The sequence below is a fragment of the Mya arenaria genome, chromosome 8 (assembly GCF_026914265.1).
Source record: "Mya arenaria isolate MELC-2E11 chromosome 8, ASM2691426v1".
Classification (NCBI taxonomy): domain Eukaryota; kingdom Metazoa; phylum Mollusca; class Bivalvia; order Myida; family Myidae; genus Mya; species Mya arenaria.
In genome coordinates this window covers 66,128,617-66,155,146 of record NC_069129.1, presented here as the reverse complement: position 1 = coordinate 66,155,146, position 26,530 = coordinate 66,128,617, and the positions used below count along the sequence as shown (strand labels likewise).

Sequence of the window (26,530 nt, the reverse complement as noted above, 5' to 3'; positions counted from 1 at the left end):
TGTAATTCGCTGTATGTTTTTGCAAGAACATTCTTTAATTAGAAAGATTTTCAGCAATGCAAATATATTACGGATGATTAATCATCGACTGCCTGAATATTTCTAGTATCCTCTCCTTTAGAAAAAATATAGTCATTTCAGTGGATGCATGTGTATAAATATTGCGCACAGATTCACACATGATACACCGCTATGTGTCCCAAAGAAATAGTCTCATTATAATTACAACAAACCATTACTGATGTAACTGATGTGGGTAACTGATGTATCAACTTACTTTATAAGTTCATTGAGTAGTTTAGTCCACTTTTACATTAGACTCTCAAGTATATTTCAGTCAGTCCACAAAGTTCCATAACCTTGTGACTTCTTTTTCATTTTTTTTTTAATTGACTGAATGGAAATGGACAGCACTAGAAGTAGAACTGGGCATATTTTGGGGCCGCAAAATGTATTATCAGATGTCTGTACGTCCGTCCGTGGCCGCATTTTCATACGAGTGTATGTTTTTTTCTGAATAACTTAAAATCCATCATAAATTCAACTTAAAACTTAACTCAACAGGTCACATTAACAATATGATATTTTGTGACAAATGACCCAACTACGTACATGCGTTAAGATTTATCTCCCTTTGTTTTCTTGATTTATAACAAATAAATTTAAATGCTTTCCACACATTAAAACAGGAAAGGAATAAATGAGAATTGAAGCATCGATATATCACATTGCGTTCATGTAATAGCAATGTGTTAATGTATATATACTTCCATAACTTATCTCATTGACAAATAACTTCAAACATAATGTTGATGATCATCTCCCCTTAATAATATGGTCAGGTTAGTGTATATATTAGTTATATGAACAACCACAATTAGACATTTCATGGCCAACTCATGCTAAGTCACACCACTTTTTCACTTAGAACGTCTCGGAGTAGATGTTTAAAACATGTGGGCAACATTTTAACAGCATGACCCATATTTGCATAATTGCCTCACTTGACCTAAACATGCCTTAAATTTGCTCCGCTGTCTACAAGTATACAAGTTTATTCATACACTCAATGCAAACAGAGTTTACAAACATGAGGATATTATAAGTGCTAAGTATAACGAGGCTTTATGCAGGCACATAGTAAATACAAATATGAAAACAAAGCGTACAATGAGGTTAATGTTGTCTGAAAGGAATGATACATTGAGTTTCAAATTACAAAATATAATTACAATTATCAATAATCAGAATCAAAATTATGTCAAGTTTAATCATTTTAAAACAAAAATCAACAGTATGACAATTGTCAAACATTTCCGGAAGAGTATGTACTTTTAAGGTATATAGCATGGGAGAATTCTCCAATTTAATTTAATACGCCGAATAAACGAGTGATATACGTTTACATAATGAACAGTATTTTAACACTTAAGTGGTAAACGATTTTAATATGTGTTTAACAAATATTGATAGTTTCATAAAATCATTTTCAATTCAGTACTTGTAAAGAGGTTTAGGAATTTAACATAACTTGGTGTAACATAAAATACAGGTTTTATTAACGTTTTTCTCAGATTTAAAAATCAGGACAATTCTATTATATAGTGGTATTCGTCACCTATCGTTCTATTGCAACGCGTGCATTTTCTATTCTCGTATGGGACATTACTCCATCGACCAGTTTCACATGGTAATTTGTGATTTCTCATTCGTAATTTTGCATAACTTTTTGTATTTATGTCATAGGTGTTATAAAGATATGTTTCCATTTCAAACTTTTCTTTAAATGTTTTATAAAATCGGAAGCTTGTGGATGTGTTTAATGTACTGTACCAGTCAGTTATAAACAAATCTTTTAACTTTTGTGATACTGAGAGAGTTAACCATCTACAGTTAGTAAATGTATGTGATAACCAAATTCCATACATTCCTGTTTTTATTAACACAGTTTTAATATTATTTATCCAGATTAATTTATTTGACTCCCGTTATTTTGAAGATCATCATAAAGACAATACATCGCAAAGTAAAGTTTGGTAGACAGTTTTATTTTCGAAGGTTGTACTAGGTGTGCCCAAAATTTAACCATCCAGTGTTTCTATGTCAATTCGTATAGGAAATACAGCCAGTCTCACCATACACCATTGCGTTTGGGGTTGAGGATCGAAGGCATAAAATGTGCTTCAAGAATTTAAGTTGTACTTTTTCCAATAACTCTAATTTCCAAAACCCCATATTTCACATCCATAAAGAAGTATTGGTTTAACTTAGCTTATCAAAACAAGTCAATTTGCATATTTATTGGGAGGTATAATGATTTAGCTTTTTTTATCAGACAATACATTGCTTTTGTAGCTTGGTTTGCAATATGTTTTTTGGCAGAAAGAAAAGATCCAGAACGACTAAAATATATTCCTAGATACTTGTAACCTTTCACAGTTTCTATGTCCATATGATCAAATTGGAAAGTGTGATTTGTCATTCTACCAGATGAGAATATTACAATCTTTGTTTTATCAATATTTACTTTTAAATGCCATGTAAGACAGTAGTCATGATATGCATTTAAACAATATTGTAAATCATTTGCAGTTTCACAGACAATTGCTTTGTCATCAGCATACAAAAGTATAAATATTTTCATATATGACATTAACTGATTTTCACCGATTTCGATGCCATTAAGCTCTTTAGTGTTAAAGATTTCGTGCAGGTCGTTAAGGAACAGGGAAAATAACATCGGAGAAAGATTTCCCCTTGTCTGACCCCGGTATTACTTGCAAAATAGTTAGACGACTCACCATTAACCCCAACACACGATTTAATGGAAGTATACATATTTTTAATGACCTTTAGAAATTTACCACCAATGTTATATGAAATAAGTTTCGACCAAAGACCTGAACGCCAGACAGAGTCAAATGCAGCTTTGAGGTCAATAAATGCACAGAATAATTTCTTCTTTTTAGCTCTTAATATTTGTATTAAACAGTGCAGCACAAACATATTATCTGTTGTTGAAGTAGTTTGAGCGAAATTCCAGCTTGAAAATCATTCATAAGGTCTTTATTTTCAGCAAATAGTTTGTAGACAGCTTATTTAAAACACCGGTGAATAACTTACCTAAACAACTTACAAGTGTGATCGGCCTATAGTTTTCTGCACCTAGCTGGCTTCCTTTGTTTTTAAATATTGGTTGAATAATTCCCTGTGTCCAAGATTCAGGGACATAACCAGTATCTAACACTATGTTAAATAGTTTTACATATATATTTTCAAATAAATTTAAAGTAGATTTAATGTGTTCGTTTAAAATCAAATCTACGCCACCAGCCTTGCCATTTTTCAATTCTTTAACCACTTCTTGTATTTCTTCCTTAGTTATTTGGGCGTTAAGAATACTATTAATATGCTCGGGTGTCTCAAAAGGCGGGTTATTATTTGTGTTTGTTTCATCGTTAACAATAGTTGCATTAACATTTTTTAAATGATTATATAGGTCTTTAAGTGATGCTTCAACATTAGTTTTGCTTTTGCCATTCAATATTTTCCAAAATTGTTTTGGATCTTTTTGTTTAGATTTCTTAAGTGTTGTAACATTGTCAATTTTATAATTTTTAAATGTTAAATTGAGAGTTTTCTTAAACTCCTTACTTTCTCTTTTTAATGAGTGTAAGTTTGCTTGATTCTTTTTTAATTTGTAATTATATTTTGCTCGATGGAATGTCTTTCTGGCTTTTTTACAGTTTTTATTGTACCAATTATGCGTTTTGTTGTTTGCTCTTTTTGAATTTGTATTTTTGTCTTTTGTGTTAAAAGACAATTTTGCACTGTCTACAAAAATATTTGATAATTCATTTGTGATATAATCAATATCTTTTAGTGTTACATCGCTACTATTTATGATATCTTCTAATTTTTCATTAATTGAACACACTTTGGTTTCATCAATATTTTTGATGAATAGCTCTGATTTGGTTTTATCCCACATTACAGGGGTCGAAGCCTGACTGGTTGTATTCTTAATATGTTTTGAGCTTATATGAATTGTGAAAGAAATCGGAACGTGGCCGTCTGACATCATTGGACAGAAATCAAATACATCAAACCGGTCAATAAATTTAAACATGGCAGTTGAAGTGATACAATAGTCAATAACGCTTGTTTCTTTAAATGTGCATTTACCGATTTTATCACCATTAGTCCTACCATTCAGTATAAACAGATTATTTTTCAATAAAAAATCTAAAAATTTACTTCCATAATTGTTCACTGTTTTATCACAGCTAATTCTTTCTACACTAACATTTGTTTTTTCAAACATTTTCATTTCAGACATGTACTCATCGTAGATATCCAACATGTCAAGTTCATTAAATATATCATAATCAACTTCTATAAAATCTTTACAGTTTTTAACCCAAGAGTTAAAATCTCCAAACATACAAACGTTATTAAACTTTGTCGATAACAGTTCTATGTCGTTATTTATTTCCAAGAAAAGGATCATCTGATGCAAAAGTTGAATTTTCAGGTGGTATGTACACCACACCAAAAACAGTATCTTTTGTTTGAACAGTATCTTTTGTTTGGGGAATTAAGTTTGAAAACGAAAACCAAAGCGTTAAATTAGATTCCGTTTCAACTAGATTAACATATTTCGAAATATTGTTTTTAACTAATAATGCTACCCCCCCCCCAGACTTTCTTTTCATAAACTCTTTTCTATGTTTAAAAAAAATCGAAAAACCATTTATATTATCAGTATCTAAAGAATCAGTTTTAGTTTCATGTAAACCAATAATGTCAAAATCACATATAAAATCTATAAAGTCTGGGTTTATAAGTTTTGATTTTAGTCCGCATACATTTAATGAAAGAAATCTAAGCTTACGAAAACATGTTTCAGTGTCATTGATTTGGCCTTGATCACTAACGGGATATTCTCCCGGCCTGTCCTAATGAATGTTACTGTTAATCTCCTCGTGCGTTTCGCTGGTATTCACACTTCTCGATTGAGGTTAGGCGGAGGTCACGGTTGTTACATCGTTCGAATTGTCACAGACACGTTTAACTCCTGTCTCCTCAAGGGGAGATGCTTTATGTTTGTTTTGCTGGCTATGGCTACATTCACGGAGAGGCCCGTATCTGTTCGGAGTTTCAAAGTTCAAAGGACCCGTAGATCTTTCGTACGAGGTTCTTTGTCGAGATCGCCCGCGGTCATATTGTGGTGCGACAGGTCTGGCAAATACGTCGCTTTGTTGTGGGGGATCTTCGTACAGATGCAAATTGTTTTTATTAACATCATACAATTGGCCATTAACATAGAGGCGCTCTGCTACAATATAACTTTTGTAACCTTTTCGTTTAAGTATTCGCATCACGGGAAAGAGCTTCCTCCTCTTCTGATCAACATCATATGGAAAATGTTCATTTACATACATATTGCATTTTTTTCATATTAAATTTGACACCTGCTGTCAAATATGCTTTGATTCTTGGCCTTTATCACAGCTAGTTCTGTATTATATATTCACCAAGCGAGCAGTAGAAATGACGCACTAAGACTTTTTTCAGCTTTAGAAAAGATGAGCTTTTCCAGAGGTATCGATGATCACATTTCCTTTTCAACGAATGCATATCCAGAGAGAATGTTTTGTAGCCTGAAGTTTTGCAAAGCAAAACGCGGGATTTGACATTAAAATCATTTTTAACTTAGTTTCATCTAGAACGGTAGAAATGTTTCCCTGGTGGGGCAGTGAAATACTCGTAGAAGTTCATTTCCCTTCATTTCATTTTTACTCGGTTGTTTATGAAAGTCTGGCTCACACTGTCATGAATCGGGCTACGATTGCCCGCTATGTATTTGGAAGATCGTTGACAAGATCGGGAGCATACAATATGTAACAGCATCTATGTGAATATTGGTAAGTCTTGGATGATGCTTGTGAACAAAGAAGAATCACAAAAGTTTTTATTTATTTAAACCCCCAGTAAATTTACATTTTACTGACCGTTCCAAGGCGGTACCGAATAATCCTTGATAAACACAGCTGGTGTTTTGTTTTTGTTGATTTTTTTTGTCGTTTTTTTATATATGCCCTGTGTTCTTTGTGGGGTTTTGTGGTTTTATTACAAATATAGGATGTAGCAAAAATATTATTATTTTTAATTGAATGCATCATTAAACTTTACAAATTATGCGTGTTAAACTCATTTGACTTTTATGATAAAAATGCATTGGATTTAGGCACACATTAAACAACATCAGCAATAATTTGGCTATTTTTTTCACATACATAAAGTCTACTATTAATTATCTGTACCTAAATCACATGCTTTTTATCATTAAAGACAATGAGTTAAACATGATAATCCATAAAATTAAAATAATAAATATTTGGCATAAACCCATAGTGTGCACCTTTTAAGCTTTATCAATGATGCAATAAATATTTGGCATAAACCCATTGTGCACCTTTTAAGCTTTATCAATGATGCAATAAATATGTGGCATAAACCCATATTGTGCACCTTTTAAGCTTTATCAATGATGCAATAAATATTTGGCATAAACCCATATTGTGCACCTTTTAAGCGTTATCAATGATGCATACTGTAAACAAAACATGGTTTTTAGCCACCTACAGTATAGTTAGCTTTTGTATGTCAGAAGAACGTTTGTATTTCCTTACTTAAAGCGTGTTTATGACACTGGCTTCTCCTGTTGTTTCTGGACGAATCCCAAATGAGACAATTGAGACATTTTGACTCCATGGGGAGGCCGGCCTTCCCGGTTAATGCCAGTATCGTGATAGTTTATGTCCTTGTAGTTTTGATTTAAGACTAGTTCCTCGCATGGATTGTGAGAGTCAAAGCGTAAGATGGATTTCATCCATATTTATGATTGTTGCTAGCTTTGAATTATATAAATAACGCATTTTATGTCCCTTGTATTGTACATAAAAGTGTTTCAATTAATCCCCCTTAAAGCGACCAATGCTTTAAACACTAACTGTCAAATTTACCGTTATCAAAATGGTACATTGGCATGCAATGACGTCATTATTGGTTTACAACATGAACTACTGTTTTTTGTAGCCATAATCATATTGTAGCGTACATTTTGCCAAAAGTTGTCTTTTCATAATTAACACTGCGATGTTTTTACATAAAAAGAATATGGATGCCAATAAGTTAGTTTGGTCAATCCTCTTTACCTTCCTAACACTTAGGAAACAGCAGAACTGTTTGTTTACAAGCAAACACTGTCTTAAGGACAGAATATTTGAAAGAAGTTTCCGTATTAAACTTCATGATACCAAGGTTTTGTGCCTTCTCATAACCATGTATCTACCATTATAAATATGTGCAGATATTGTGATCGACTTTATTTTCTGTATGGCTTAATGAATTTGAAAATAAACCTTTTATTTTTGTGCAAGAACATCTTTTGAACCAGAAAGTTTTATAAGCAATGCGCATTAGTTACGGATAACATTTAATCGATTGCCTTAATTTGTCTAGTATCCTTTCCTTTAGATAAACATATGGGCATTTCGATGGATTCATGGCTTCAAATATTGCTCATATATCCACACAAAAGACACCGCTATGTGTTCCAAAGACTATCATTATAATTTGCATAATTTATTCCAACTTTAAATTGTATGAAACTATTACACTAAGTGCAGAACATTTGTCCTTAAGTATACATGCATAATGTTGTACTGTAACATCGTGTTAAGCGTCTCATATGCTGATAAAAACGCGAACGATAACATTTAAATAATGCTTTATGATACGTTCTGTCTTGTACTTACTATTATGGTGTGTTTTTTGTAATTGAAATTAAGAATGGAATGATCTCACTGACTAAATTAAATCACAGAAAGAATCGTATCGAAAAAAGAAGACACGTACTGTACAGACGTGGACATTACGCAGACCTTAGTACAATAATTCCCCTTCATCGTTGCTAAATTTGTTGCTATTGAGCGTATGTAAATGCGTTAGACTCGCAGTCATCAAGATAGAGAGCACATCGGGATGAGGAATAATTAACACAATATCCTTTGGATCATGTTTATGTAATTCCACAGAGAACTGAAAGAAATAAATGAGGCCATTTTTAAGCTCTTGTCGACAATTTCCTTAACTATATGTGTGTGTGAGTGTGTCTATGCGCGCGTGTGTGTGTGTGCGTGTGTGTGCGTGTGCATGCGTGTGTGTGTGTGTGTGTGCGCGCGCGCGTGTGTGCGTGTGCGTGCGTGTGTGTGTTGGCTCGTTTACTTCTTCATTTAAGCAGCAGTTATTTCACTAAAACATTTTCAAGATATGCGAAGTTTTCACAATCATCGGATTTCTTTGGTAATAATGCTAATTCACAAAGCAAAATAATCACGACACAATTGCGAAGGAAGCTTTGCAGCTCTTACTATATCTCGCTTTTGTTTAGTTCTTTGGTTTGTCATCGTCCTATAACGACATGGACCAACATGTGCAGTTATGTTTGTTATATTCGAAATAAAGCAGGAAGAATTGGAATCAAGATAGTATAATTTTCCGTTGAAGAATGTTTTTTATGGCCCACAAAAAGTATAGATCAATTTAACTACAACAGTATTGCTTCCCTAAAACAAAGTATAACAATCCCGCTTTAAACGTCGTCTGGTAATCCTTCCATTATCTTTCTGAATTTTACGATGTATAGAATTCACCTCGTGTAAGGATACAAACAGATTGTTTAATGCCTCAGATGCATTTACGAAATTAACTTCCAGATACATACTTCATACAACAACCTCAAAATTACAATATAGGTGATGATTAAAAAACGCGTTAACTACTGAAAGCATATACTTGTAAATGTTTTGTTTGTGCGATACACATATCAAGGTCAAGAAAATGCCAGCTTGGTCAGTAGGTTGTGGTACCGGTCAAATTACAACTTATTGTATATCGAAAGTACCAACTCCATACATGATTATTTTCATTGTGTTTTGAAAATGTCATTGCTTATTATTTTTGTTAATTCGAGTCTAGACATTAGGTTTTATTGCAGGATGATGTTAGATTATTTTAGATTAAATAGTTTTTCTAGCTAATACAGTCTCAAAGCACTCATGCCACTTACCGATACTCTAGTATGCGCTTTTTGAAGGACAAACATTTTTAACGGTCTTTTGCGGGATCCTTTTAACTTCAAATTAAAACATTCAACCGACTAAAATGTTTTTATTAATGGCACTTACTAATACAATAAGCCTGTTGTTTTTTATTTATATTTTATTTAAAATGCCCCAGGTTCTTCGTGAGATTCTTCTATTGCTTTTTTTGGCCATACGCCCTTCTCTGTCCTGTTTTTGTTTGTAACAAACGACCTTCATTATCGCGAATATCTTAAATTCAGTAGAAAACAATCCTTTATTAAATAAAAAATAGCATTCAAGTGAGGCTCCAAAATACTCAAAATATATTAAACATATTTTCAGCTCATAAATAGGCTAATAATGAAAATCATCCAGGCTGTATATTTGTACACCCGGTGTTTCATCAGATCCATCAGAAGGAGCAGCTATAAGTTGTTCTAAAGTTGCTCCAGAGATAGTCCAGACCTATCATTACTTCTTTATCCTTAATTCGCCGAGCTGCTACCATACATTTCGAGTTTCACTGATGAACACTTTGATATGAATATGGCTTAAAATGACGAATGTGATGGGTATTTGTGAATTATACTAAATGGTAGAATGTGTACTTTTTTATCAAATGTTATGTTCTAGTATTCTAGAATGAACATATTCATTATAAGTTGTCAAGGAATTATTTTAGGATGATAGCCTACCTGTAACTCTTCAAGAATACTGGCATTGAGAGATATCGCATGTACGTTTGATGAATTTCTAAATGCACAGAATCGACTTGTAGAACGCAATTAAGTTCAAGTCAAAACACTTTGCTACAACATTTATGGCAAATATACCTAAATGGAGATTATTACATACAGCACATATCTACAAAACGGTGCACATGTCTTCATACTTTTATATTGTCATAATCTACAAGTGATCGGAACGTTTTTTCCTCCGTATCTATTTCAGTGTCATTTGTTGTTATTTCATAAACTTATCATTGCCCTTAAATATCCGCCAGTTTAGTAAATTACAACATAAACTGGAATGTGCTCCGTGAACTCCATTCGTCATCAGTAAGGTAATTACAAAGCGTTGTTTTCTGAATAGGTCGCCACAAAGTGTTCGTTAAGGCATGCTTCACTCTCTGGCAATGTTATTTCTCGCTCTTGGCTCTCTTCCACGTAACGACGGTTGAACTTGCGTCCAGCTCTCCATTTAAACGGTCTACACAATGCTCGAAAAAGGTTTTTGACATCACTTCTAAACCTTTCACAAAACACGTAGAAAATCCAGAATTTATGACTGACAAATATATTCTTAGATACTGATAATGAACTCATTATAAGGATATTTTTGTCATATTCTATTTCAAGAATACCGCTGTTGATCATAAAAAGGAGAGAATATTCGATGATGTCACACATGGTTGATAGAAAACTAACTATACATACAACAAACATGGCCTTTGAAAGCTCTCGAAGCGCTTTCGTGTCTAGAAAATATTTTTCCAGGTAGTTGTCATAAACTCGGCTAGATTTCCTTACCAAACCTGTTATGGAAACTACGATACAACCAAGAATGATGCAGCATGGAAGAATGTCCTTTATGAAGAAGTTTATATTTGGCCAAATGTAGTCTCTGAAGTCATCCGACAGCTCATTGACGTATGTACACATAAAGAATGAGATAGAGGGGTCATCCCCCGGCCGAACAAGTCCGTGCGTCCAGAAGAAATGTAAATCTAGAGTTATGAGCATCACGGATATGAACAGCATAATCGCGTTCGCTCGTTCTCTCGTGCACATATTGTAGATACGCGTCGGCGTTTTGAGGACAATCATCGTCTCTATTGCTATTGCAACAAGTATCCATCTAACTTCTTGCAACAGTAACGAATAGACGAAAGTGTATACTTTACAAACTGCATTTGACATAAGCAGTATCTTTGCGCTCAAATTTAATTCTTTGTTGCTTAATTCCCCAATCCAGTCATTTCCACACTCAACATAAAGCTTTATTAAGTCCAGTGGGAAAATCAGTGTCATATACACACACGTTGACCATACATTGTGACTGTATCTGCTTAGAAGTGCTGTACTGATGATGTTACCAAACGTGCCGAAAAACAGAAAGTAGGGAAACACGATCAGGTAGAAGTAGTGAACGAATGTTTCTGCTGGTGTGGGGACGATGATGTAGTAGTCCTGATACCCGTCGTAAAGCTCATCATCAGAGTATCCGGTCCCGTTACCGGCTGAAAATATTAATAATATTAGCAAACAGGAACATAAACATAATGCCGATACTTTTACTTTATTTATGAAATGTTTTGTTTAAAAGGTACTGAGAAAATAAAATAAAAAATTATGTTGGTTTAAACCAAAAACTCTTAAATGACTGTGTATGCCATTTGGGTTGTGATATTCCCTCTGTCATTTTAAGGTTGTTTACCACCACTAAAGAAAATACTATTTAGAAATAATTTACCATAGACAGAATCCATATTTATAAATCCATTTTCATTCACCATCATTGTAAGTAGGCAAAGACTGAACAAAATAGTTAAGACGAATGCATCGCAATCCAGACCTTTCTCTTTGATGGAACATAATAGGCTTCTATTATCGGATATTAGGAAGCCGTCTTCTCGTAAGCTCCTACTCATAGCATATTGATATAGCACTGGTGGCGGGGCTTCTTGAATGCTTACTCAAGTTCATGTAATTGGCACTTGTTCGGTAAGTGTTTTAGGCCATTCTTTTTTCGTGAACTTTTGCTTGGATCGAGCCCGATAAATGCGATGGAAATCTTTTAATATAAATATCGATAATAAGTTAGATATTTGCCATTGTGTCGTCGGAGTTATCGTCGGCATTGTTTTCGTTTACCTCATCGTTCTTGGCGTGCGATGTTTTTAAATGTTGCCACTATCTCTAAGACAATTTATATCAAAGGCATGCTTGCACATTCCCATTTTTGAAGCAAGAATTTAATCTGTTAAATGGAGTTATGACCCTTGGCCAATTGAGAACAACAGGCGAGCGTTTGCATTGCCTTGTGGTGCCCTTGTTTTATTTCGTTCCATGAGTAAAATAGATAGTAGATGCTTAACTCTACCTTTCAGTTTCCAGCGAATATCAGTATTTCCTGAACCTTTATAGGCACTTGCACCGACGGGCGTACTTATTACGTCTAAACATCGGCCGTTGAAGTATTTAAACTAGTCCCATGTTATTGGAATCATTAAAGCATGTTGCAGCAGGAAATGAGTACTTGGCATCCGTTTGAATGGAAAATACATTCCTAAAACCGATGTTAATTGTTCTTTTGAACGTAAAGGGAGTAAAAAATTGAAATTGAAAACCACAAATCGCAGCTTGACATTCTAAAAAACTCGTACGGCTTAACAGTACAGTTAATTCTTAAAAAACGTCTTAAAATATTTCAATGAATATACTTTCTTGAATCTTGGTATTATCCATTTTATTCAATTCCATTTCAATGAGACGACTGAGTTTGAATTGCAGATATGTGCCGTATTCAATAAGCAACTTAGATAGAGCTTAAAATTGAGATAAGGAACTAAGAGTTTTTACTAGCCTGTATATTTAGCTGACCATTAGGTTGAATTGAATTACTGAGTCATTTATATACGAAAACAATGATACATTAACTGTTTTAATGCACAAATTATTAATCTGAAGTGATCATAAACATTTTTTCCCAAAAAAGTCAATTAAGCAGCTTAGCGGCCTAGCGTCCTAGCGGCGTGAAGTTAGCGGCCTGGCGGCCTAGCGGCCTTAAATGGTATCCTATTTAAAAGCATGTTTACATGCCTTTTTTTCAATAAATTGATATATTAACTGTTTTATGCACAAATTATCACTCTGAAGCGAAATTCAACATTTGTTTCAAAAAAGTCGATCAAACAGTCAGCTATTTCAAAACATGTAAACATGCCTGTTCTTCTAAAACAATGATATATTTACTGTTTTTATGCACAAATTATTAGTCTGCAGCGTTTTTCAACTTTAAAAAAATGTTGAACAAAATGGTATCGATTAAATGTTTAATTGTACCTTTTAATTATGTAGATTTCTCTTTCATATTCGTCAAAACATTACATTAACTAAACATTGTGCTAACATTTCGGCAATATATGACATTCGTTGGTAATCAGTGATGAATTCGGCGAGCTATAAGTGAGTACGTGATTTTCCTTGTTGTGTTGTTTCGTATATTTCATCACCTTTTACCCAGTGTAAATGATGCTTGGAACAAAGCTACTTTACACGAACCTACTGGTATCAATTTGTAAAAAGGGAACTTTTCATTCTGCACAATCCTGGACGAGGTTGCGCCCTCACTCCACCCAAACGTACCAATACACAAACAGTAACCGTTTCGATACAGCCCTATAAAGGTATGCAAATGGTATTTAAAACCTGTTTTGCAACATTTGTTTTATAAGTTCTCAAGATTTATCCAAACGTTTAATCGAGAACTTGGATTTGAACATCTCCAGATAAGTTTCACGGTAGAGATTAATTGATTTTCTACGATCTTGCTTCCCGCCTTACTTTATCATTTGTCATCTTCAAAGCCGCTGCTCATTTCTCAAATATTTTCACAAAAACAAAGTATTTTCGTTCCGGAAATTTGTGCAACATGAAGTAAACATACATGTGAATTTGATCGTTGAACTTCTTGTAATTATTATAATGTTTTGCATGCACACACTATATCACAAGTATGAACATGTGATTGAGACTATTATTTTTTTTAATCGCAACACTCAACATGTCATAACATTTTAACCAAGTGTATGTGATACATTGGATGAATCTATTTTAGTCGACTCCAATAGTGACCATTTTTTACAGTAATGCATGTTCATCTTGTTTACCTTAAACAATCCTGGACGAGCTTGCGCCCTCACGCCAACCACGTACAAAAGCACATACAGTTACCGTTTCCCTTTACCCAGTGAATGTGATACATTTGGTGAAGCTAGTTTACTCGACTCAACTGGTCTTGATTGACGAGGATTCGCTACAGTAAATGAAAATTGAAGTTTCATCTTGTACATCTTAAACAATCCTAGACGGTATTGCGCCTTATTATGTATACACATTTGGTATTTAAAAGCTGTTTAACAACATTTATTAAGGAAGTACTCAAGATTTACCCAAACGGTTAATCTGGAACACTTCCAGTATAGTGTCACCGGAGTGATTGTTTGATTTTATAGCACTCATTTTATCATTACTCATATTCAAAGCCACCGCTGATATCTCAAAACTGTAGCGTTGGTCCGGATTTTTTTCCTCATAAAGTTAACCTGTGCGTTTGATTATTAAAGTTTTTGTAAGCAGACACAATTTTGCAGGTATGAACATTTTTTTTAACTTGGCGGTAATCGTAACACTCTACGCTCACAGCGAGCATTCTTGAGTTATGTTGAATAATCCTGGATAACCAGAAAATACAAATAAATTGATTAAGTTCATGCTATCTTTTAAAATCTCTTCATCGATGGTTTCCTTGGATTTGAGTCCTACTAATGCGAACTACATGGAATTTATTTAACTATTCTCAGGAAACTCAGGGAAACTATTTGTTTCTAATCGGTCGTGTTTTAAACAAGAGTTATTTCCCTTCCAATATTCTGTTTTTCACATACCGTAGAAGCAATGAGTTTCTACGATACGCCCATTCAGATTAGACGCTCAAGTTCATATTTCAAACAAATATATATGTTCTAAAATTATTTTGAAAAGGTCTAATAACAATGATTAAATTTAAAGAAAACAAAACTTAAATCAACATTATGATGGCTTATCACTTCTATAATAGTATAGTATAGTAAAGTATAGTATAGTATAGTACTATTGCTAATTGCAAGATGTACTTAGTGTTCTTCCTAGTGTAGGTTTACTGCCAAATAATACAGACATATTTATAATGTTTCACAACTATAAGCACATATTAGGCATTTATGTTATATTTAAAGACGATAACACCAAAAAAAAAACACACATAACAATCGGACTGATGCGGTATGCAACATTCAGAGCAAACGAACGGTTCCAATGCCCCATTCAGAGCAAACGGACTGTTCCAATCCCACATTCAGAGCAAACGGACAGTTACGGTATGCCACATTGAGAGCAAACGGAATGATACAGGATGCAACATTCAGAGCAGACGTAATGATTTGTTATGCCTCATTGAGAGCAGACGGACGGATACAAGATGCCACATTGAGAGCAGACCGAATAATACAGGATGGTACATTCAGAGCAGACGCAATGATGTGGTATGCCTCATTGAAAGCAGACGGACTGATACAGGATGCCACAATCATAGCAGACGGACTTTTACCGGATGCCACAATCAGAGCCGACGGACTGATACTGGATGTCACATTCAGAGCAGACGGACTGATACGGTATGCACCATTCAGAGCAGACGTACTGAATCATGATGCCACATTTAGAGCAGACGGACTGTTACAGGATGCCACATTCAGAGCAGACGGACTGTTACAGGATGCCACATTCAGAGCAGACGGACTGTTACAGGATGCCACATTCAGAGCAGACGTAATGATTTGTTATGCCTCATTGAGAGCAGACGGACGGATACAAGATGCCACATTGAGAGCAGACCGAATAATACAGGATGGTACATTCAGAGCAGACGCAATGATATGGTATGCCTCATTGAAAGCAGACGGACTGATACAGGATGCCACAATCAGAGCAGACGGACTTTTACCGGATGCCACAATCAGAGCCGACGGACTGATACCGGATGTCACATTCAGAGCAGACCGACTGATACGGTATGCACCATTCAGAATAGACGTACAGAATCATGATGCCACATTTAGAGCAGACGGACTGTTACAGGATGCCTCATTCAGAGCAAACGTAATGATTTGTTATGCCTCATTGAGAGCAGACGGACGGATACAAGACGCCACATTGAGAGCAGACCGAATAATACAGGATGGTACATTCAGAGCAGACGCAATGATATGGTATGCCTCATTGAAAGCAGACGGACTGATACAGGATGCCACAATCAGAGCAGACGGACTTTTACCGGATGCCACAATCAGAGCCGACGGACTGATACTGGATGTCACATTCAGAGCAGACGGACTGATACGGTATGCACCATTCAGAGCAGACGTACTGAATCATGATGCCACATTTAGAGCAGACGGACTGTTACAGGATGCCTCATTCAGAGCAGACGGACTGTTACAGGATGCCACATTCAGAGCAGACGGACTGTTACAGGATGCCACATTCAGAGCAGACGGACTGTTATAGGATGCCACATTCAGAGCAGACGGACTGTCACAGGACGCAACATTTAGAGCAGAAGGACTGTTACGGTATGCATCATACAGAGCAGACGGACTGTCACTGGATGCCACATTCAGAGCAGACTGACTGTTACGGTATGCCTCATACAGAGCAGACGGTCTGTTACAGGATGCCACATTCAGAGCAGACAGACTGTTACAGTATGCCTCATTCAGAGCAGACGGACAGTTACAGGATGCCACATTCAGAGCAGACGGACTGTTACTGGATGCTACATTCAGAGCAGACGGACTGTTACAGGATGCAACATTTAGAATAGACGGACTGTTACAGGATGCCACATTCAGAGCAGACGGACTTTTACAGGATGCCACATTCAGAGCAGACGGACTGTAACATGATGCCACATTCAGAGTCGACGGACTGTTACAGGATGCCACATTCAGAGCAGACGGACTGTCACAGGATGCAACATTTAGAGCAGACGGACTGTTACAGGATGCCATATTCAGAGCAGACGGACGTTTACAGGATGCCTCATTTAGAGCAGACCGGCTTATACAGGATGCCTGATTCAGAGCAGACGGACTGTTACGGTATGCCACATTCAGAGCAGACGGACTGATACGGTATGTAACATTCAGAGCAGACAGACTGATACAGGATGCCACATTCAGATCAGACGGACTGTTACAGGATGCCACATTCAGAGCAGACGGACTGTTACAGGATGCCACATTCAGAGCAGACGGACTGTTACGGGATGCCTCATTCAGAGCAGAAGGACTGTTACAGGATGCCACATTCAAAGCAGACGAACTTATACAGGATGCCACATTCAGAGCAGAAGGACTGTTACGGTATGCCTTATACAGAGCAGACGGACTGAAATTCAGAGCAAACAGTTATTACTACTGCGGTTTGATCCGGGAGATTGTATTCGCTTCGAGTTGATTTTTGTAGATTTTTATTTCACAACGTGTGAGCTGAGTGGAATTAAAACTTCAAAAATCCTCGAAAGTCCAATACGACATTCCGGATCAAAACGCAGTTATTATAAACATGACTGATTAAATCACGTAACAGACAAATATTTTGATAATAAATGTCATTTTAAAGACGAAGTATTTTGTTATATGATGTGACGTCAGCAGACAGGAATACGGCCGTTTTGCACTGGAGTGGATTACTGACAACCGTAGTTTGCAATATGTATTGCATGTGGATTTATGATTGGTATATAATAAAACTAAATTCAACAGACCTTAGCTGCGGTTGGGACACATATTAAAATGCCAAATCATAATAGACTTCTTGGTCTTGGCGCATTGTCGATCTATTTAACGTTCTAAAATGCTATTTAGGGGACGCTATTCTCTTCGGAACGTATAGCTTTGAAATAAGAATATCACCCCTTGTTTACCACTGTAACTTACGAAAGAAATCTGCTGTTCGACTTCTACATCAGTGAGAACCGAAATTTTTGATTTCATTCTATCGGTTCTCGGTTAATGCAATGTATCCTTCAGATTCACTCAGAAGGAGCAAATATAAAAGTTTGCGACAAGTTGTTCTGAAGATATACCAGACTTATCATTACTTCTTTATCCTTTATTATAAAGTGCGCTTAGCTTCTACCATACTTTTTGGAGTTCCAGAGATGAACACTTTGATATGAATATGGCTGTAAATGATGACTATGATGGCTATTTGTAAATTATACTCACTGTTCGTGTGTGTACTTGTTGTCAAATGTAACGTGTTAGAATTCTAGAACAGTTTTCTGGAACGATTGGATTGATAAATATATTCGTTATTATTTAAGGATGATAGCCAAGCCCCTTAAGAATACTGACATTGAGAGATATCGCATGTACCTTTCGAAATGCACGGAAACCGCTTGTACAACGCAATTAAGTTCAAGACAAATCACTTTGCTACAACATTTATAACAAATATACCTAAATGGACATTATTTTACACAGTACACAACTGCAAAAAGGATGAACGTGCTTTCATACTTTTATATTGTCATAATCAACAAGTGATCGGGACGTTTTTTCCTCCGTATCTGTTTCAGTGGCATTTGTTCTTATGTTATAACTTTATCATAGGCCTTGAATATCTGCCACTTTAAGTAAATTGGAACATAAACTGGAATGTGCTCCTTGGACTCCATTCGCCATCAGTTATGAAATCACAAAGCGTTGTTTTCAGAAAAGGTCGCCACCAATTGTTCGTTAATGCGTGTTTCACTGTCTGGCAATTCTGCTTCCCGCTCTTGGCTTTCTCTCACGTAACGACGATTTAACTTGCGCCCAGATCTCCATTTGAATGGTGTACACAATGCTCGAAAAAAGTTTTTCACATCATTTCTAAATCTTTCACAAAACACGTAGAAAATCCAGAATTTATGACTGACAAATATATACTTAGATACTGCTAATGAATTGATCATGAGAAAATTTTGTTCATATTCTATTGCTAGAATACCATTAGTGATCATAACACGGACAGAAATTTCGATGATGTCACACATGGTTGATAGAAAACTAACTATACATACAACAAACATGGCCTTTGAAAGCTCTCGAAGCGCTTTCGTGTCTAGGAAATATTTCTCCAGGTAGTTATCATTAACTCGGCTAGATTTCCTCACCAATCCTGTAATGGAAACTATGATACAACCAAGAATGATGCAGAATGGAATCAGTTCCTCAATAAAGAAGTTTATATTTGGCCAAATGTAGTCTCTGAAGTTATCCGACAGCTCATTGACGTATGTACACATAAAGAATGATATGGAGGGGTCATCTCCCGGCCGAACAAGTCCGTGTGTCCAGAAGAAATGTAAATCTAGAGTTATGAGCATCACGGATATGAACAGCATAATCGCGTTGGCTCTTTCTCTCGTGCACATATTGTAGATACGCGTCGGCGTTTTGAGGACAATCATCGTCTCTATTGCTATTGCAACAATTACCCATCTCACTTCTTGCAACAGTAACGAATAGACGAAAGTGTATACTTTACAGACTGCATTCGACATAAGCAGTATCTTTGCGCTCAAATTTAGTTCTTTGTGTGTCACCTCCTCAATCCAGTCATTTCCACACTCAACATAAAGCTTTATTAAGTCCAGTGGGAAAATCAGTGTCATATACACACACGTTGACCATACATTGTGACTGTATCTGCTTAGAAGTGCTGTACTGATGATGTTACCAAACGTGCCAAAAAACAGAAAGTAGGGAAACACGATCAGGTAGAAGTAGTGGACGAATGTTTCGGCCGGGGTGGGGACGATGATGTAGTAGTCGTGGTACCTGTCGTAAAGCTCATCATCAGAGTACTCGGTCCCATTACCGTCTGAAAATATTAACAATATATATTTATTCTTTCAAATACCGTGGAATCATTCTTGCCTTTTCATAATTTCCTTTTTTATTCGTATTAATAAAAAAAATGTTCTAATTATTCTTTAGGAACACTGAGCCTATTACAAATATGTTAAGCATTGTGCTAGTCAATTTATTTAGCAAACAAGAAAGTAAACATAATGCAGATTCCTTTGTTTTATCAATGAAGTGTTTTGTTTAAAATGAACTAAGAAAAGAAAATTGATGGTGTTTTGAATCAAATCAGACAAATGACTCTCTTCAAATGACATTGTTTGCCTTTTGGGACGTGGTATTCCCTTTTTCATTTAAGGATGTTTACCAACAATTTACAGCGAGCATACTATTTAGAAATAATTTACCATAGACAGAATCCATATTTATTAATCCATTTTCATTCACCATCATTGTTAGCAGGCAAAGACTGAACAAGATAGTTAAGACGAATGCATCGCAATTCAGATCTCTTCCCTTTGATTGAATATAATAGGCCTCTATTATCGGATATTAGGAAGCCGTTCCTCTCGTAAGCTCCTACCCATAGCATATTGATATAGCACTGATGGCAGGGGTTCTGGAATGCATTCTCAAGTTCATGTAATTGGCACTTGTTCGGTAAGTGTTATAGGCCTTTCTTTTTTCGTGAACTTTGTTAACTGTTTGGATCGAGTTTTATAATTGCGATGGATGTTTTTTTTAATAATATTAATGAAAGAACAAGTGCTACCATAAGCATACTTATTATACACATTTATATTTTTACTGCAAGGCCCATTTAATAGCTTTATTTAACTTTTGGAATGGTGTAATGCCCCTTGGTCAATTGAGAATAAACGAAGGGCGTTTGCATTGACTTGTTGTTTCTATTGTTAATTTTTTTTAGATCATTCCAAGTGTAAAATATTACAAAGATATTCCATGTGTCGCCGAAAAAGATAGAGCTTTCCCATCTGAGTCCAAGATCTGTTACGGAGTGTTGGTAAACATTTATCTTCCTCGACGATTCATTGTAGTTGTTTTTTCTACCTTCCCGTTTCAAGCGAAACGAAGCATTTCCTGAACCTCTTAAGGCTTTGCACCGACGGGCGAACTTATTAACGTCTACACATCGGTCGTAGAAGGATTTAAACTAGTCCAATGTTACCGGAACCATTAACGAATGGAAAAAATACATTCTTAAAACCTATGTAAATAGTTCTTGTGAACGTAAAAGGAAGATAAAAAACATGAAGTTGAAACACCACAAATCACAGCCTTGACATTCTAAAAAATTTGGACGGTTTTACAGTACACTAAATTCTTAATAACTTACTAAAATATTTCAATGTATATACTTTCTTTGATCTTGGTATTATTCAATTCCATTTCTATAAGTCGACTTATCATAAAAAGTTTTCCTCATATATTGTTCGAACTTGAAAGCATATCCGAAATACATATTGACTAACATTCTTGCAAACGTAAGATATATGCTTGTTGAGCTACAGAGAACACTTTGACAATTCAAATAACTCTTTCTTACAAGTATATTACCAAAATACAATATGTAAATGCTAATAAATATCATAAATTCACGTTCAACTACAAACAAAATATCGCAGTGACATATTATTTGAGAGATTAATAAATAGCAAGATTGCGAACAATTAGCAGTTACGTCCCTTCCATGGATATGGCCTAGACTTGGATGTATATTCGTTACAAATGTTCTGTCAGTTGATAAGATAAGGAAGGGAAAAATCTCTTGCATGTTTTACTCAATTAAAGGTTGAATTGTAACTTTTGATTCTGTAGATTTTTCATTCATATTCGTCAAAACAATATATTAACATTGTGCTAACTTTTCGGCAATATAGAGTAAACAATTCGTTGGATGTCATTGGTGAATTGGGTGATCTATGAGTGAGTACGTGATTCTCCTGGTTATGCTGTGTCGTATGTCATCACCTTTTACCCAGTGTATGTGATGCTTGGAACAAAACCACTTTACACGACCCTACTGGTATCCAATTTAACGAGATTTTCATTGTGTACAATCCTGGACGAGCTAGCGCACACACGCTGACCACACGTACAAATACACAAACAGTTACCGTGCCGATACCTTCCTACTATGTATTGTTATTTGTATTTAAAAGCTGTTTTACACCACTTCTTTGAAAGCACTCAAACGGTAAATCAGGAAAACTTCCAGTATAGTGTCACCTGAGTGATTGTTTGATTTTGTAGGGCTTATTTCATCATTACTCAACTTCAAAGCCGCCGCTGGTATTTCAAAACGGTAGCGTCGGATCGGAGTTGTGATCCTCATAAAGTCACTCTGAGTATTTGTTTATTAGAGTTGTTGTAAGCATACACTAAATTACAACTATGAATTTTTGGTTGAGTTTATGTCATCGCAACACTTTACGCCTCCAACGAGCGTTATGAAGTTTATGTTGAATAATACTGGATAACCAGGAAATACATAATAAAAAATATGAGTTCATGCTTTGTTTAAAATCTCGTCGAAGTCCTCGATGGCTTTCTTGGAATTAATTCGAACTAATGCGAACTACATGGACTTAATGAAACTATTCACAGGGAAATTATTTGTTTCTTACCGGTCGTTTATTTAACAGAGTTCATTCCCTTCTACTAGTTTGTGTTTCAAATACCGTAGAAGCAATGTGTTCCTCAAACGCCATTCAATTAAGACGTGTGAGTACTTATTTAAAACGTGTATTCGTTCTGAAAAGGTTTTGAAAAGGTCTAACGCTAATGATTATATTTTGATAAAACAAAAATTAAATAAACATACTGATAGGTAAACGCATGGTAATTGCATTGCAATATGTACTGAGTGTACTTCTTAGTGTACGTTTACTTTCAAATAAAACAGAATTACTTATAATGTTTCAGAAGTATAAGCACATATAACCATTTTGGAACGCTTTATTCATTCACAGCAGCCGGACTGAAACAGGATGCCTCAGAGCAAATGTACTGTTTGATATAGTTCATGGCACAATAAGTTCACGTATGATGCAGATGTTAGTATATATGGTTCATAGCTGATTTTCTATATTCTAAATGGTTCGTATACCATATAGTGCAATTTTTATGACAAAAGATGGAGCGTTTTATATATGGCGCTGTTAAACTAAAAGGCATTTCGAGGCACTTTTGATGTTTTGTTTTCGGTCAGTTAAATAAATTAACACTAAAAAATTAGATGAGCAAATTGCAGAACAGCCAAATTATTTCTAAAACTTCATTTCGCATGTTGATGTATGCAATATGATTTTAGTGTGGATTTATGATGGGTATATAATGAAACTTAATTCAACAGATATATGCTCCGGACACATATTTATTTATGTACGTGAAGTTAGCGGCCTACCGGCTTGAAGTCAGCGGCCTGGCGGCCTAGCGGCGTGAAGTTGGCGGTCTAGCGGTCTGGCGGCCTAATTATTTTTTCTATTTCCAAGCAATTGTTAATGCGTTTGTTTTTTTTAATTAATGATAAATCAAAGTTTTTTATCCATACAGTTACATAACGGCCTTTAATTGTTTTCCGTTCAGAACATTTATTTTTACCTTTTAATCTAAAACAATTTTAAAATATCTGTTTTATGCATAAATTATCATATGTATACATTCATTTTCTTCTAAAATAATGACATGTTAACTGTTTGAATGCACAAATTAACACTTTGAAGCTATTAGCGATAATCAACATATTTTTTAAAAAAGTCGATTAAGCAGTCAGCTATTTCAAAGCATTAAACATGCCTGTTTTTCTAAAACAATGATATATTTACTGTTTTTATGCACAGATTATCACTCTGAAGCGTTTTTCAACTGTTTTTTCCATAAAGTCGATCGAGCACTTCAGCGGCCTAGCGGCGTGAAGTTATCGGCCTGGCGGCCTAAATTGCTATCCTATTTCAAAGCTTGTATACATTCATTTGTTTCTAAAAGAATGATATATTAACTGTTTTTATGCACAGACTATCACTCCTAGGCGATTATCAACATTTTTTTCAAAAAGTCGAACGAGCAGTCAGCTTTTCAAAACATGTGAACATGCCTCTCCTTCTAATGTTTTATTTATTTTCTGTTTTTATGCCCAAATAATCACTCTGAAGCGTTATTCAACTTTTTATCAAAAAAAGTCGATCGAGCACTTCAGTGGCCAAGCGGCGTGAAGTTAGCGGCCAGGCGGCCTAAAATGCTATCCTATTTCAAAGCATGTATACATGCATTTTTTTCTAAAACATTGATATATTAACTGTTTTTATGCACAGACTATCACTCTGAGGCGATTATCAACATTTTTTTTCAAAAAGTCGAACAAGCAGTCAGCTTTTCAAAGCATGTGAACATGCCCCTCCTTCTATTTTTTTATATATTTTTTTTCTGTTTTTATGCCCAAATTATCACTCTTAAGCAATAATAAACATTTTTCAAAAAAGTCGATCGAGCACTTCAGCGGCCTAGCGGCGTGAAGATAGAGGCCTGGCGGCCTAGCCGCCTAACGGCCTAAAATGGTTTCCTATTTCAAAGAATGTTTACAAGCATTTTTTCTTAAACAATGATATATTTACTGTTTTTATGCACAAATGATCACTCTTAAGCAACTATCGTCTTTCTTTTTTTCAAAATAGTCGATCAAGCAGTTCAGCGGCCTAGCGGCGTGAAGTTAGCGGCCTTAAATTGGTTTCTATTATAAACCATTTATACATGCCTTTTCTTCTAAAAAAAAAATGACAAATTTATAGTTTATATTTACAAATCACCATCATTTAGCGAATATCTGCGTTTCGCCCAAAACTCGACCAAGTTGCCTAAAAAACCCAGTATAGCGAATATGAGCATTTTAATTTTTTTGTATTTAGCAAAATTGTTAAACCATAGATTTATCATTGTTTTGAAAGAAAAGGCATGTATACACACTTTAAAATAGGAAACCATTTTAGGCCGCTAGGCCGGCAGGCCGCTAACTTCACACCGCTAGGCCGCTAGGCCGCTGAAATGCTCGATCGACTTTTTTGAAAAAAATGTTTATAATTGCTAAAGAGTGATAATTTGTGCATAAAAACAGTTAATATGTCATTGTTTTAGAAGAAAATGCTACATGCTTTGAAATAGGAAACCATAATAGGCCGCTAGGCCGCCAGGCCGCTAACTTCACGCCGCTAGGCCGCTGAAGTGCTCGATCGACTTTTTTTAAAAAAAAGTTGAAAAACGCTCCAGAGTGATAATTTATGCATAAAAACAGTAAATATATCATTGTTTTAGAAGAAAAGGCATGTTTGATGCTTTGAATTAGCTGACTGCTTTATCGACGTTTATGAAAAAAAAATGATAATCGCCTCAGAGTGATAATCTGTGCATAAAAACAGTTAATATATTATTCTTTTAGAAAAAAAAATACATGTATACATGCTTTGAAATAGGATAGCATTTTAGGCCGCCTGGCCGCTATGCCGCTAACTTCACGCCGCTAGGCCGCTAGGACGGTAAAGTGTTCGATCGACATTTTTTAAAAAAAAGTTGAAAAACGCTTCAGAGTGATAATTTGTGCATAAAAACAATAAATATATCATTGTTTTAGAAGTACAGGCATGTTTAATGCTTTGAAATAGCTGACTGCTTTATCGACGTTTTTGAAAAAAAAATGTTGGTAATCGCTTCAATGTGTGTGCATAAAAACAGTTAATATGTCACTGTTTTAGGAGTAAATGCATGTATACATGCGTTGAAATAGGATTCAATTTTAGGCCGCTTGGCCGCCAGGCCGCTTATTTCACACCGCTAGGCCGCTGGAGTGCTTGATCGACTTTTTTGAAAAAAAGTTGAAGAACGCTTCAGAGTGATAATTCATGCATAAAACAGTTAATTTATAATTGTTGTAGAATAAAACGTGAAGAAAAATGTTCTGAATAGAAAAAAATTCAGGCCGCTATATAACTGTATGAATAAAAAACTTGATTTATCATTGTTTTAAAAAAAACGCATTAACAATTGCTTGGAAATTGAGAAAATAATTAGGCCGCCAGGCCGCCAACTTCACGCCGCTATGTCGCCAGGCCGCGTGGCCGCTAACTTCACGCCGCTAGGCCGCTAGCTTCACGCCGCTAGGCCGCTAACTTCACGTACATTATTTATTTTATTAAAATGCCATATCATGACATACTTCTTGGTCTTGAAGCATGATCGATCTCTTTAACGTTCTACAATATTGCGACGCTATCCTCTCCGGAACATATAGTTTTGAAATCAGAATTTCACCCATTGTTTACTTTTGTAACATTCGAAAGTGATCTGCCATTTGGCTCCTACATTGGTGAGAACCGAACTGTTTGATTTGATTTTCATCGGTTCATGGCAAGGGGAATGTATTCCCGGATAATTTCCATGTTGTAGTCGTATCGTTAGTAAAAATACATGGAAGATGCGTACCTTCGTTCTGTTTGCTCAACTTTCACTACAAGTAAAAGTACTTTCCTGTGCCATTTACCATCGGCTTTTGTTAGAAATGTAGCCTTATTCAGGTCCCATTGTCCGTTCTATTTATAAGCAAAATAAAACAATAGCGAACAATTATATTGTTAAATAGTATAAAACAGAGGTTTTGTTAGTAATTATATTTTTGAACAAGTCATTTGAG

At 35.4% G+C, this 26,530-nt stretch overlaps 3 protein-coding genes across 6 annotated transcripts in view; 1 reads left to right on the top strand and 2 right to left on the bottom strand.

The window, feature by feature from the left end:
* LOC128243096 (RAB11-binding protein RELCH homolog) overlaps positions 1-26,530 on the top strand; it is a 103,039-nt gene that overhangs the window by 58,034 nt on the left and 18,475 nt on the right. The gene's annotated exons all lie outside the window — the stretch shown is intronic.
* LOC128243097 (uncharacterized) lies at positions 9,971-11,808 on the bottom strand. 2 transcript variants are annotated; one of them, XM_052960624.1, is made up of 2 exons: positions 11,727-11,808; positions 9,971-11,391 (listed from the first exon to the last, which is right to left on the bottom strand). In XM_052960624.1, the coding sequence occupies exons 1-2, from the start codon at positions 11,800-11,802 to the stop codon at positions 10,220-10,222; spliced, it is 1,248 nt and encodes a 415-aa protein (XP_052816584.1). In that variant the 5' UTR covers positions 11,803-11,808; the 3' UTR covers positions 9,971-10,219. The 2 variants fall into 2 exon arrangements, with proteins under 2 accessions (XP_052816584.1, XP_052816585.1); XM_052960625.1 differs by having other exon boundaries at positions 11,625-11,785.
* On the bottom strand, positions 18,379-20,298 carry LOC128243098 (uncharacterized). The gene is made up of 2 exons (XM_052960626.1): positions 20,238-20,298; positions 18,379-19,846 (listed from the first exon to the last, which is right to left on the bottom strand). The coding sequence occupies exons 1-2, from the start codon at positions 20,281-20,283 to the stop codon at positions 18,675-18,677; spliced, it is 1,218 nt and encodes a 405-aa protein (XP_052816586.1). The 5' UTR covers positions 20,284-20,298; the 3' UTR covers positions 18,379-18,674.